Source organism: Lepisma saccharinum, chromosome 9 (genome assembly GCF_977018435.1).
Source record: "Lepisma saccharinum chromosome 9, izLepSacc3.1, whole genome shotgun sequence".
Classification (NCBI taxonomy): Eukaryota; Metazoa; Arthropoda; class Insecta; order Zygentoma; family Lepismatidae; genus Lepisma; species Lepisma saccharinum.
Genome location: NC_139237.1, coordinates 41,751,444 through 41,765,032, shown reverse-complemented (window position 1 = coordinate 41,765,032; position 13,589 = coordinate 41,751,444). Strand labels below are relative to the sequence as shown.

Genomic DNA, 13,589 nt, shown 5'->3' with positions numbered 1-13,589 from the left:
ATGATAAAGATGTAAAAGAGGGTACACCCAAGACAGGATTATCCGAGCATGTATTAGTTAACCAGCATAGGATCGCTAAAAGAGAAGTCATCAGGAAAATTAACAACAAATTAGATAGGAATGTATATGAGGCAGCCTATACATGCGCAGGCAATAGGGATGACAGAAACTTGGAAGACGGCTGGATTAACTGTTTTAAAAAATGAAGCCACCATGAATAGAGCCGAGATGGGCTTCCATGTTACCCCCGAGGTTAGGAAAGCCACCGAGGTGGAAGTAGGATTCACCTTGGACTGGTGACTCACGAGCTCGAGTTTGGGAAAGGCCGGAGAGAAGGAGTTTTTCTTCTCCAAGCACGAGCTGACACCGTACATTCGCCTACCCCAAGCACCGATCGGCAGTTTGCCTTCAGCAACTTTGAACGTTCTTTTGTTTTAATAGAGTATTGTGTGGTTTTAATTATGTATATTTTTTACATCATCTTTTTAGTAAGTGTTCTTTCCTATACCTTTTGACCTAAATCCTGAACCAACACTTGCTCAAGGAGGCACCATGTCAGGTGTCTGAAAACATCGCATTAACCTGAAGAAGGAGGTAGTATAACCTACAAAACGTTGTTTGACCAATCTCATGCTCACACACGTAAGTTACTGATTTTTAATCTTTTAACCTTTAGTTGGTGTTATTATTAACATTACCCACAGGATACATTCTTTAACACTAATACCCGTTCCACAAAATTAATATGTAGTAAATGTTATATCATAATGAAAAGTATTTTATTAATTATATGTAACTTCCTGATGAAATATATGAGTACTACTTTTTACATTTCTTTCTAATTATCAAAAATGTTATTTATAAGATACTTTTGCGTGACAGTTATAAATTCTCCAGAGAATTTACATTTCCATGTTAGCTACATGAAAATGTCTTGTGCATAGATTCGCTTTAACCTCCAGTGGCTAGCTGGAACAACTGCTATCTCCACCATGTGACCTTACTTAGGTAAGTACCGGAATCAAGAGCCCCGTGGGGCGTAGCGTGAAATGAAAGAAGTGATTTTAAATGGACTCTCTTGGTAGTGGAGGTTATGGAGAGAGTAATTTTGTGGGTAAGAAGTTGGCTACTCACCTTCGTTGTTCTCTAGACAGTCACCTGCTACTATTGTCCCACGTCTATGGCAAGGCAACTGGTCCCACTTCCTTGGATGGTATGGTGGTAGTCGTGACTGTGGCTGACTCAGATCATCGTAGTCGGCTCAGTAGTGGCGGCAGGTGACCAGATGGTGTCATAGGATAGGTAGCAACCCCAGCGAACCCCTATCGATGTAGCGGAGAGAGAGAGAGAGAGAGAGAGAGAGAGAGAGAGAGGGGGGGGGGGGAGGGTAGACAATGATAGCAACGGATGTTTCCTCGACATCAGTTGATGATGGTGCGTTATTTGCTTGAGCGAAGAAACTGTCAATTCTGTAAGCTATCTAGCAACATCCGTGTGAGCTATTGGACGATCGAGCAAAAAGGCCTCAATGCAGCACTAGCGTACACAGTAAGTACTAAAATAAATGCAATCATGGAAAAAACATCCATTTTCATGTAAGAAAAGGTGCACTGAAATTCACTTCTAGTGTCAACCCTATGCAAGTTGGATACACTAAATTTGCAGGAAAGCACAATGAAAGACCAATCTTTGAGTGTGTGGAATCCCCATTTTTGTTCCAAGTTAACATCATAATATTGGCAATAAATGCACTGTATAAAAAATTTTCAGTCAGGCATACATTGCACATGTTGATTGACACCCAAATCAAAGACAAACAGGCAATTATACACTTTCTGCATGAACTGAACATCGACAGGGGTCGGATACATCACATTTGGCTCCTGCTACTGCAACAATATAAACTCAGGTCACACAGCAGATGAACTGGTGACACTAGTGCTCCTAGCGACATGCAGGGAAACCGAAACTGGAAGCCAGAATGTCATGATTGCTGAAAATGATCCAGTTTCCAAGAACTTGGTGTAAAGCTTCCATTGAAATTAAGGCGTAGCGCCGTCTTGCTGGAACCAAAATTGTTCATCGGAAGGAAAGTGTGCAAGTTCATGTGCGAGGAATGTGTATCATGTCTGCATACTGTTGAGATGTGACTAGAAAGGGGCAACTATTCCCCTTGAGGAGACCTCACTGTGTAATGGGTGTTAATTCAGTTGACTAGAATTCTTATTTAACCAGTGACGATAGTTTTTTTTATTCACAAATTCACTAGGATGAGAATATGTCTTGTTGCTCATCCATTTTTCGCCAAAAGTTTAACATACAGCTGCCTTCGCTGTTCATAATCAATTTCATGTAAAGGCTGCATTTTGTATCTTGTACAGTTGTAACTAAATCTTCCCGTAAAATTCTATGCACACTGATATCCCCACTGCTGAGCCTGGCACATTGTTGTCAGCCTTACAGAAACAGGGACTCGTCATTAGCTGCTTGCATACGTGCACACCAGAAGGGAAAAAAATAAAAGCTTTCAGTGTTAAAATTTACCTAATAGTGTGAGGCAACGTCCTCAACGAACAACAGACACACTTTAATTTAAGTTATAAAGAGAGGTTCTTATTATTACATAATATGTATTACATTAAATTAAACTATAATTAGAAACTATTTCACAAAAATTTCCCCCCATTTTTAATTATTCTCAATTTCAGTCTTGTATATACTCATGAGTTTTTGGATGTAGCTAACACCACACACACATGCCTCTGGAGATCATATGTTATAGAAGCATTTCATGCTACATCTGTAGGAGTATTCGTGGTTTTCCAGCATGCATATTTGTGAATTTCATGGATAAAGCCTAAATTTTCCTTCATGCGAATGCAAGAACTTGAATTTTTTTAACACTACTGGATGGAAGCGAGTTGTTGACCGTCCATTGTTGGTGTGTTGGTACCCACTGAACAATGCAGTTTTGTGTGTAACCTGTAGTAAATGCATGTTCCTAGGTACTATGTTCCAGATGTTCAAGGCATGTAATTTTTGTGAGAAGAGTTTTCTTCAGAAATGCATTGTGATGTGCCTACAGTGACCGCTTGCAGAAATTCTTGCCTAGATGTGAAGCCGTGTGCAGCAGTTACAGTGTGTGTGACATGCTGGTGATCCTATCCCTGAGTACCTTCTTTTACTGGAATTATAGGTACCATTAGCAGTTTTCTGGAATGCCCACCATTTCTGGTTTATTTGTATGACAGTACGTTTTGACACATCCACAAATTCAGGACAGTCATATGCGTTACTCTTTTTTGTAACTCAATCACGTCTTTTGTGCATTGCCACTGCCTGTCTATATATGAACCTCATAACACATGATGAAAGTATTCACCAACCAACGTTTGTTGTAAGTGCCATCTGGTGGTCTCTGAAGTTCATCATGGCGTAAAACATGACGTGCCTAATTTTTATTCGCTGAGCTTATTGTAGTTTTCTTCAGTGATGCCATTGGCATCCATGTGAAATTTTGCACATGATTTGGACAAAATCTGAGTCTGCACTGACAGCTTAGCAGGTGTGGAAAAACTGGTCAACAAGGAACAGTAAAATTTCTGAAACATCTCAAGGGAAGATGGCTTCTGACTTGAACGGATAATTCTATCTGTTGCACTTATTGCATCTCCGATGGAAATACTACCACTATAGACTTCAAATACAGCACTGGGTTCATCCAATAATCTCAACAAGAATTCTAAAAGGCAGTTTTTCAACACTTTTTGGAAAACCCATTAGTTGTAAAATTGTCATGGTGCTACAATTAAATTACTCATTACTAAAACATGGAACATTATTAAAATATCCTCCTTTCTGACAGACCTATAAACCAGTGAGTGTTTTCATAACCTTATACACAACAACTATGAAAATTTTATTGTCCAGGACAATATGAGCAGCTGTGCCATTATCCATTATTGATTTCTGGTGCTGGAAATACCACTGTCAAAAATTATACTGATTTTCGTAGTACTTGTGTGAATGCTACAATATTTATGCCTTGTAATTAAGAGTTCCCAGGTTCAATTCCTCCTGGATGTACATTCTACAGCAATTTGGGGCACATTTTAAACTGTGGTCCCATCTCAATTAACCCATTTAGGCTCAGAGCAGACTTGAACTAACTAAAGAAGATAATTTTTTTCGAAGATAAATTGCTATATTTACGCGTGTACAGTGCGCGTGCACACCCTGGTTTTTGATGGGTAAAAGTTACAAAAAAAATATATCTCTTATATAATGTGCAGTACAGTCCAGTTTCAAGAAATAGCTTCCTTAGTTGTAGGTCGTAAAGCTGTTGCTATGCTGATCAAGAGTGAATAACATCATACCCATTCAATGAGTCATGAGTCACCTGTTGCTATGTGGACCAAGAGGAGAATATCCTCTTGTGTAAACAATAAGTCTCCAACCCATGCCACCTCCCCTTCTCCCTCCACTGTGTTTAGCATCCCAAATCTTATGGAATTTACACACTCCATATATATATTATTATTTAGCCAGTAATACAGTTTAATTATTGTTTTCTTTTCCATTATGTTTTATTTTTCATCCAAAGCACCATAAAAATCAGAATGGTCCTTCATTTTGTGATGAACTTATATCAACCACATTTCACATTAGTGTTGTTATCTTGAATGGAATACTGTTGTCATATCCAAAAACTGCAGGATTTAAGCTTTACAACGATATATAACATGATAGGGATCCGTAAACATGAGAAATCAATGCAAGTGTCCCAAAATCATGGAATGACCCTGTATAGTTTCATGTTGGCTGTCTGAATTGTTCCGTGCGTGATATGCACCACAGTTTTTGGGAGCAAAAATTTTGGAAAATAGTGTGCATTATACATGAGTAAATACGGTATGTATGTTCATTTTCATGAGTTGAACACTCAGAATGCTGGCACCGGTTGTGGGTAGAGTTTGTGAAACTCGAAGAGAAATTCATCGTGGTTGAAAAAGAGACTTTACTTGTCTAAAATTGGCCAAATATTGTTTGTAACTACAGAATGTGTCATCTTCTTTTTCTTTCAGCTTTACCATCCCCTCAATTGCAACTTTGCCAGGTGGCCTTTCTACCAACGTAGGTAAAAGACATGCATGCCCGTGGTGTTCCAAGTGCTTTAATAGACCAAGCATTCTCAAGAGACATGTGCGTATACATACTGGAGAGAAGCCGTACAGTTGTCATGTATGTCAGAAGCAGTTCAACATAAAGGGGAATTTGAACAAGCACTTCGTAGTTCATAGACCAGAGAAACCCTTCTATTGCAGAATTTGCAGCAGAAGTTACAAATCTGAAGTTGACATGAAGATACATTTAGTTGCACACCATCAAAGTGTCAAGAAGTGACTGTGAGAATCGAGCAGATATTTTTTTAATTGATGTGTGCGAGATGGGATGCCTGGTTTGTACAAATATAGACTACACAAGTCAGGAAAATACATGACCCCCTCACCTATCCTTACACACAAGAAGTCAAATCATATTTTTCCTTCTTCAAGTTTATGTGTTTCAAAAGCTGAGTAATCTGCAGTATTGTTATTCTGAATGCATTTGTGTGTTGTGTGTGAGGTTTTGATTGAATGATTGATTTGCTTTATTTTACTTAGCTTTTTCTGCCACTTGTGTGTGAGGTGATCAGCCTTGTAGCATGATAAAGTATATGCATCACAGCATCTTACAAAGGTAGTATTCACTGCATGGCCCACTTTGCATGCATTGGTTCTTAAAATCCAAAGCCTCAGTGTTGCTTTCCAGTGATTTTGTTCACACCAGATCGATTGTTTTTTTTTTTTACTTGCTCCTTGTGCCACATTTGGCTAATTTGCGAAGATGCGAATGAGTAATAATATGATAAAATTGATGAATGGACACTCACAAACATCCATGCCCAGGCCAGGATTTGAACCCGGAACCCCTGGTTTTGTAGCTCGATGTGCTGACCACTCCGCAACGGTGGACATCTTTCTTCTATTGTTAAGTTTAATTATTAATTGGTTATTTCAGGATGCTGGAAGCTAAAACTTTTATTACATGTACAACTCTAACGAACTCTATTTCTGAAACAGAATTTTAATAAACAACAACTGAATTCTATTTATTATATTTTGATTCTTTACCTTCCTGTACCAATACTGATTCTCCGGATTGCTGTTTCTATTACCATATTTCATTGTTATGTGAGTGTAATTGTTAAGATTAGTTATAAATGATCGAACACAAAAATTCCAGTGACCATAAATGCACCTTTTAACAAATGCCATGCAATTTTTTGTTTTAAAAGTACAACATTGAACTATGAAAGAAGTGCTTTTCTGTTACTTGTGAAAAGTATTAAGATAGTATTGGTGATAAATTGTAGACAGATAATGTAGACACAGTTGTTTTCATGGTTTCTCGTAACATGTGATGAGGATAATGGCACATGTGTAAATATCAAACATCTTACAAATTTGCTATCGCATATTGGTTCTCCTGAATTCTTATTAATTTCTTTTGGACCCTGTCTTGGTAAAGGCCTATGTTGATATAGGATGCAATTTAGTGTTTCTGGATCACATTTTAAACTGTATGCCAGTCCTGATTAGTCTCTAGAGATGAACTGAACTTCAATCTTTGCAAGGCATTAATATTCCATCGTTCCTATTACATTGTACAATAGGGGCCTCCTTAACCCATTGGCATACCATTTAAATGCCATTTTTTTTGCCATGAAATACCATTTAAATTTGGCTATCTCCCGTGAAGGTTGCACAGCAAGACAAGATGTCAAATATTGTGAAAACTATCCAAGCAATTTACGTGAAAATTTTATATATTGAAGTGGAAGTATAGTAATAAGTACGCACATATGCAGTTTACTTGAAAGATAATTAGAAACTCACCTAATAAATTTGATCACACACATCTTTGCATTCCATTTCCGTTCCTCAACCTTTTATATTTTTCCTGCCACAGTCACCTCTTCCTCACTTTCACTACATTCTTCAATTTCACTAACACAAAATGAACCCCCGTGTTCATCTCCACTTCCAAAATCCACATTTTCCTCTTCATCGCTATCGAAAAGCAACTTTTCAATCGCAGAATCTTCTACAACATTCTTATGCAACATGTTTGAAAGACGTAACAAATGAAGGTTTGTTTACATGAGAAATTATGAACAAAACACGCTTGAAATGGTATGAAAAACTTAGGAGCACAAACATACACGTCATAGATTTGAAAGATCATACAATCTCTGCCATCTATTGAATGAAAAAGAAACTACATGATGAAAATCGGGAACCCGTCGATTCGACTACTAGGTACGGGAAGCGAACGTCCAGTCAGGCCGTCGATTCGACGACTAGGTAAGCGGATGGGTTAATAGCATAATGGTAATTCCATTGCCTTGTAATCATCGGGGTCCCTTGTTCAGTACCAAATGGATTCACATACTGGTTCCTATCCCGATTAGCCTATCTGTGCATAAAGTGGGCTTAACATTTAACAGATGGAGCCACGTGCACCTGAAAAGCTTCTGAGGACGGGACCTTTTCAAGCATGCACTTTTCAAACTATTCGAAGTACAAAAATAAGTAAATAAATAAAATTTTAAAAAATCCAGCGCAAGAACTAATTGTTATTGAGAGATGAAATTGGTTTTGTTTTCTTTCTTAAAGACAGGGCTTTTCACAGAGCTAAAATTTATACATTGTGTCCCCCAATAATTAGTGCTAAAGGAAGAGGAAGAAGAAGAAAACTATTTTTGAAAAAATTGGCACACGAGGATATTTTTTAAATCATTCTCTACAGGGTTTGCATAAAAAGTAAGGAGAATGCGACTGTACACCGCAGCATGTTCGCTCTAGGTGGGTTCGATGGAGGGGAAGTAAGCTTCAAATCGCACCTAGCATCAGTCGCCTACGAGCTTCCTTGCGGTTTGTATCATGGTTTAAGTGGACCCCTGTCTATAGGCTCAGTCGAAGCTTAAAAATGCAACGTGCCATCGAACAGCTCTACGCCATTAAGTTCTGTATGGGACTCAGAAAATCGGCTATGGAGGCGTTAGCCATGATCCAGCAAGTGTTCGGCAGTGAAAGCCTATCAAATGCTGCTGTTTTGAGATGGCACCAGTGCTTCAAAGACTGTCGAGAGAGTATGGAAGATGAACCCCACGCAGGATGCCCGTCCACGAGCAGAACAGAGGACAGTGTGCAACTTGTGCGTGATGTGTTTAACTCAGACTGGCGGTTAAGTGTTCGAATGATTGCAGACCACGTAGGAATTGATAAAATGACTGGGCACACCTTCATTACCGAGGATTTGCAGATGAGAAAAATGTGTGCCAATTGGAGGCTACATCATGAGAATGCACCAAGCCACACCTGCTTCGTGGTCAACGATTACCTGGCCCGGAACAGCATCACAACACTTCCTCAGCCCCCCTACAGTCTCGATCTGGCCCCAGCAGACTTTTTCCTGTTCCCCCGAGTGAAGGCAGCCCTCAAAGGACACCGCCATGGTACCGTAGCAAAGGTCAAAGCTGCTTCGACGCGCTGCTTGAAGGACATTCTGGAAAAGGACTTCCAGGGTGACTTCCAAGCGTGGAAAACTCGTTGGCAGAAGTGTGTAGACGCCCAAGGGTACTCTTTTGAAGCATTTTAATGATTTGTAGCGATATCTTCAATACAATTTTTTCCCCCTAATTTGGTCTCATTACTTTTTATACAGACCCTGTACATGAACGTTCAGTATACGGAAAAAGTTACTATTGTGCAAAAAACGTTTTTGTACGATGTAAAAACAAACATGAATAAAGACAGCTGTGAAAATAAAAACTGAAAAAGAGCTGTGGAGCCGTTTGCAAAAAATTTTGATGTGTATCAATGATCTGTGTGCATATTTATTGAACTGATAAAATAACTATACATTTTCACACATGTTATTCATTACAGATGATTTTTTGGGTTAATTATGACATATTCATAAGAAAGTAATTTTTTTTCAAAATTACGAGGTGTATTGGCAACATTGGTTTTGTCAGAGGGCAGAACCAGGTGTGCCCTACATCGGGCTATATTATTTAATCAATGCCCAGATGAAAGATGAAGAATTGAAATGTATTGTACTAAAAGATAAGTAGTTTATTTTTTGTATGATATATTTCAAATCTTTTGTTTCACCAAGGCATTGATTAAATAATAGTATAGCCAGATGTCAGGCACACCTGGTATTGCCCTCTGACATGATCAACATTGCCAGTACACCTCGTAATTTTGGAAAATTACTTTTTTTTTTATGAATATGGCATAATTTACCCCATAAATCATCTGTAATGCATAAAATGCTTTAAAAAATGTTTGTTATTTTATCAATTTGATAAATACCCACAGAGATCATTGATACAAATTTTTGCAAGCTACTCCACAGCTGTCTTTGGTCCATGTTTGCTTTTACTTCGTACAAAAAAACTTTTTTACACCTTAGTAACTTTTTCCACATAGACAAAGTTAATACCCAATGCAAGTTTCATGTCTCTATCGCTTTTTGTACATAGGTGACATATGTTCAAAGTCCCAGTTGCGTGACTTTTCGGACACCCTGTATATCCCATCTGTCCTTAACGCAAATATAGGTGATGGCTATATATATCCAATCCGTCAGCTAAAGGTTAAAATGAAAGCCCAAACATTGTATGTGGGTTATACAGATATGAACAATTTCAGGAAACAGGTAAAAAATGCAAGCTCAACCATAATTCAAACATACTTTCGGACACGTTATATTTGGCAGCTGGTGGATTTTTCCACTGTTACTACATTGGTGATACTACACTGGTTCATGACCAGAGTTGATGAGATATTAGCAGCAATGTACAGCTGACCGCTCAGGAGAAGATCCGTGATGGAAGTGAAGTGACGTAGCAGCAGACAATTCCACTTTTGGGGTCGGGGGTGTGCATCTGAGTGAAAAACACATGTGGCCTCGCTGTAACCGGTGCAGCGACGCAAGTCGTTTAGGGTTAATAGAAGTTCTCTTTTACCCAGACAAATTCTGTTTTTCGGGTACTAAAAATGGTCCGGGTGGGTTTTTAGGAAAATTTGGAAATATCCTATTATTTGGGGTGTAGACAACTACTTACCTTCAAGATTAGTAACAAAATGTTATTTGTAAATAATTATTAATATTGTTTCCGTTTTCAATTTCAAAGTAAAGAAATACAACACACTCAGTTGCAAGCGCAAAGATAATAAACTTTTCTTGCAACAAATAAAAATTGTTGGACCTTTGCATCTCTTCTGTTGTCACCGCCGCGCTGCGTGAGTTTTTGATTTGAAAGCATTTGTGACATCTACCGTGGCTCTTGGTGAGCAGCAAGTTTCTGACAATAGGTAAGAATATGAGTTTGATTTGAGTTTCATGACAGAATTCAGAAATAAACAGTATTTTTTAACTGCCGTACTCTTAGTTGTTAAATGGCGTTGGAGAAGTGAAGTTCTGTTGATCAGCGATCTGAACCATTCCAAAATGCAAATGTGTTTTTAGTGACGACTTACAAAAGCTGTTTCCTGAATTTAGGCCTGGAAGAAAAAACTCCGAGGCAGAATGTCAGTTTATGTTATTATTTTAAAGTAATAGACCAAGCTTCACAACCGTATAATATTAGGAGCATAGTGAATAAATATTAGAATATTCAGACATTTGCCTACAACGAGGCCTATTATTAATTATATGGAAACGGTGTAAAATTATTTTACAGGGGTGTGTGATCTATAAGCCCACCAAAACACCAGTAAGCACAAAACATGTGTCTTCATCTAAAGTTAACAACATTTTGCAATCTAAAAATTCCTTCTTTTTTAAAGTTTGTCATCTGGTAACCTAAAGTCGTTGCCGTATATTCTTTTTAAAATTCTTTGAAATACAGTCTAAATAATGCACAAGATAAGCAATACAAAAGTATTCTGGCCACTGATAGAAAAGCAGCAAACTGTTGCTGCGGACACACGCTCTGCATGATTGACACAAATCAACTCCCACGCACCGGTCCTTCCTTTCACACCCACTCCCCGTCACCACTCGTTTCGGGATCTTCTCGTGAGCGGTGAGCTGTATGTTCTTGTTCTGAAAATGATCTTTGTATGTACGTAATTCAAAAATTGCTTCAATTTTTGTTGGAATTATCAGGGATGACTTGTCTGTTTACTATTTGAGAGAGAGTTGATCTTTTTGGACTAGGCAACAGTGCATGTGTGCCACATTGTGTGTGGGAACTAGAGAGAGTCTTTATCTACTCTCCCTTTATCATTTCTATATGTGGCGCCAGTTGCTCAAGCATATAATTCCATGACCACTTTTATAGCGTTGCTGTACCATTAAGACACACAACCATTTTATTTTATACTTTAGCATGTGGAATTGAGTTTAATCAACCATATTGCAGAGTGGACTGTTTCCATTGAATTCCTAATCTACTGTGGAATTTTCCATTGAAAGGATGAAAACATTCTTATGAGAGAGTGGTGTGTTATGCATACATAAACTAACTGAATTATGTTTGTAATTACAGAAAGTGTATTGTTTTCCTTTCAGCTGTATCATGCCTTCAAGTGCAACTTTGTCTGATAATTATCAGTCAAATGACCTCTCTACAAATGTGGGAAGAAGACATGCGTGTTCACAGTGTACTAAATGTTTTTATAAGCGAAGTGATCTCCAGAGGCATGTGCGTGTACATACTGGAGAGAAGCCATATAGTTGTCTCGTATGTTCTAGAAGATTCAACTTAAAGGGAAATTTAAAGACCCATTTGATAAAAGTTCATACACTGGATAAGCTATTTTATTGCAAAATATGCAGCAGATGTTTTACCTCAGAAGCTGATTTGGATGAACATGCACGGTGTCATCAAAGCTTCTGATGAGGATTTTTTTTTAAAGACCTATCGTGCAGTATTTATGATTGTTCTTGTTCAACTAACACAGCATGATATGTAGTAGAAATCTGAAATCTTCATGTATTGTCAATTTGACAGTCCTTGTTAGTAGGACATTATCTGTAACAGCTTCATAAATGTAACAGCTTTCAAACTCGAACATCGAAGTCTTGTATGAGAGTTGTTAGCTTTCTATTATGCATTAAATAAGTACCTCGACTGTATGTTTTTTAACAAGTGTTCCGGTTCATAAATAAGACCTATTAGTAACAATGTCAAAAGTTTTTTTTATTTTTATTGTGAACCTCTAACTTCTAAAACATGAGTGTAATATTTGACATACTTGAATTATACACTCTTCACAAAAAGTTTGGAATATTGTTATATTAGGCACAACAAGTTCGTAATATTATTATATTAGGCAATAGGTTGCATGGTTGCACATGTCAGCGAAAAGACGAGAATGTCCACCATACAGATACCATGTGTTGGTGCATTTCACCTATTGTCTAACGTAACAATATTCCAAACTTTTTGTGAGGAGTGTAGTACAATATGAGTATTGTCTGCTTCTGAAAAGGCTGTTTAAAACAAATCAATTTTAATTTTAAAGCAAATGCTTTCCAATTTGTAGATATATACTGTATATACAGGGTGACAATTAATGAACTATATGAAATAAAACGGAAATTAGTGACAAACCATGTAGTACACAAAATGTATTGCACATGTAAACGGCACTACAGACATTCGGATTTAGGTTATGACATGTTCGATATGTCTGCCATCTCTGGCGATGATGTGGGGCAGACGAACAGCAAAATTCTGCATGACCCGCCTGAAGTGTCGAAACATCGATGCTGTCGATGACCTCCTGAATGGCAGTTTTCAGCTCGGCAATGGTTTTGGGCTTATTTCTGTACACCTTGTCCTTAACATAGCCCCACAAAAATGAGTCACATGTGTTCAGATCCGTGGAATATGGCTGCCAAGCGAGTCCCCTTCCAGTGGCCTCTGGGTACCCCAGAGCCAGAATGCGGTCCCCAAAATACTCCTCCAGGACGTCAGACACTTCCTTTGCACCGCAATCGGACTGTTATTGCTCGCATAATAGGCATTCACAAGTGATATACGCTCCTGCACGCTGTACCGTGACATTTTCACTTGCAAATGGCCGACATCAACACGTTGCGTGCACATACGCATACGAATTCCCATCATGCCCTGTGGCCAGCCACGCAGTTTGGACGTCATCACTCGAACCGTTCAGAAATTATGACGGTTTTATTTCATATAGTTCATTAATTGTCACCCTGTACAAACAGGAAACTATTTGTGATGCTTGCACAGTGGTGTGGTGGTGACATTGTGACCCTGTAACCAAGTGGTCCTGGGTTTGATCCCTGCTGAAAACATATTGCTCATTGGTTATGATCCCACTTGAAATGTTAGATCTAATCTTGATTAGCTTATCTGAGTTTCCAGTGCACTTACAACAAAGTTTGACAATCTTAGAGAACTATTTGTCATAGAGATGTTGAGTGAAATTTGACATCTCACCTAGCTACATATACATCTAGGAGAAGAGAAGATAGACTTTTACACAAAAGAAAAC

General features: G+C 38.3%; 1 protein-coding gene across 16 annotated transcripts in view; it reads left to right on the top strand.

Moving 5' to 3' along the window:
• Positions 1–13,589, top strand: part of LOC145992025 (uncharacterized) — a 276,188-nt gene that overhangs the window by 79,464 nt on the left and 183,135 nt on the right. Inside the window, exon 4 of one of the 16 annotated variants that reach the window (XM_083128061.1) lies at positions 5,085–5,514. The exons of the other annotated variants lie outside the window; for them this stretch is intronic. Within the exon in view, the coding sequence (XP_082984187.1) occupies positions 5,085–5,403 (319 nt within the window). The 3' untranslated portion in view covers positions 5,404–5,514. Of the gene's footprint in view, positions 1–5,084; positions 5,515–13,589 lie in introns of those variants that run through there. 16 annotated transcript variants of the gene reach the window in all.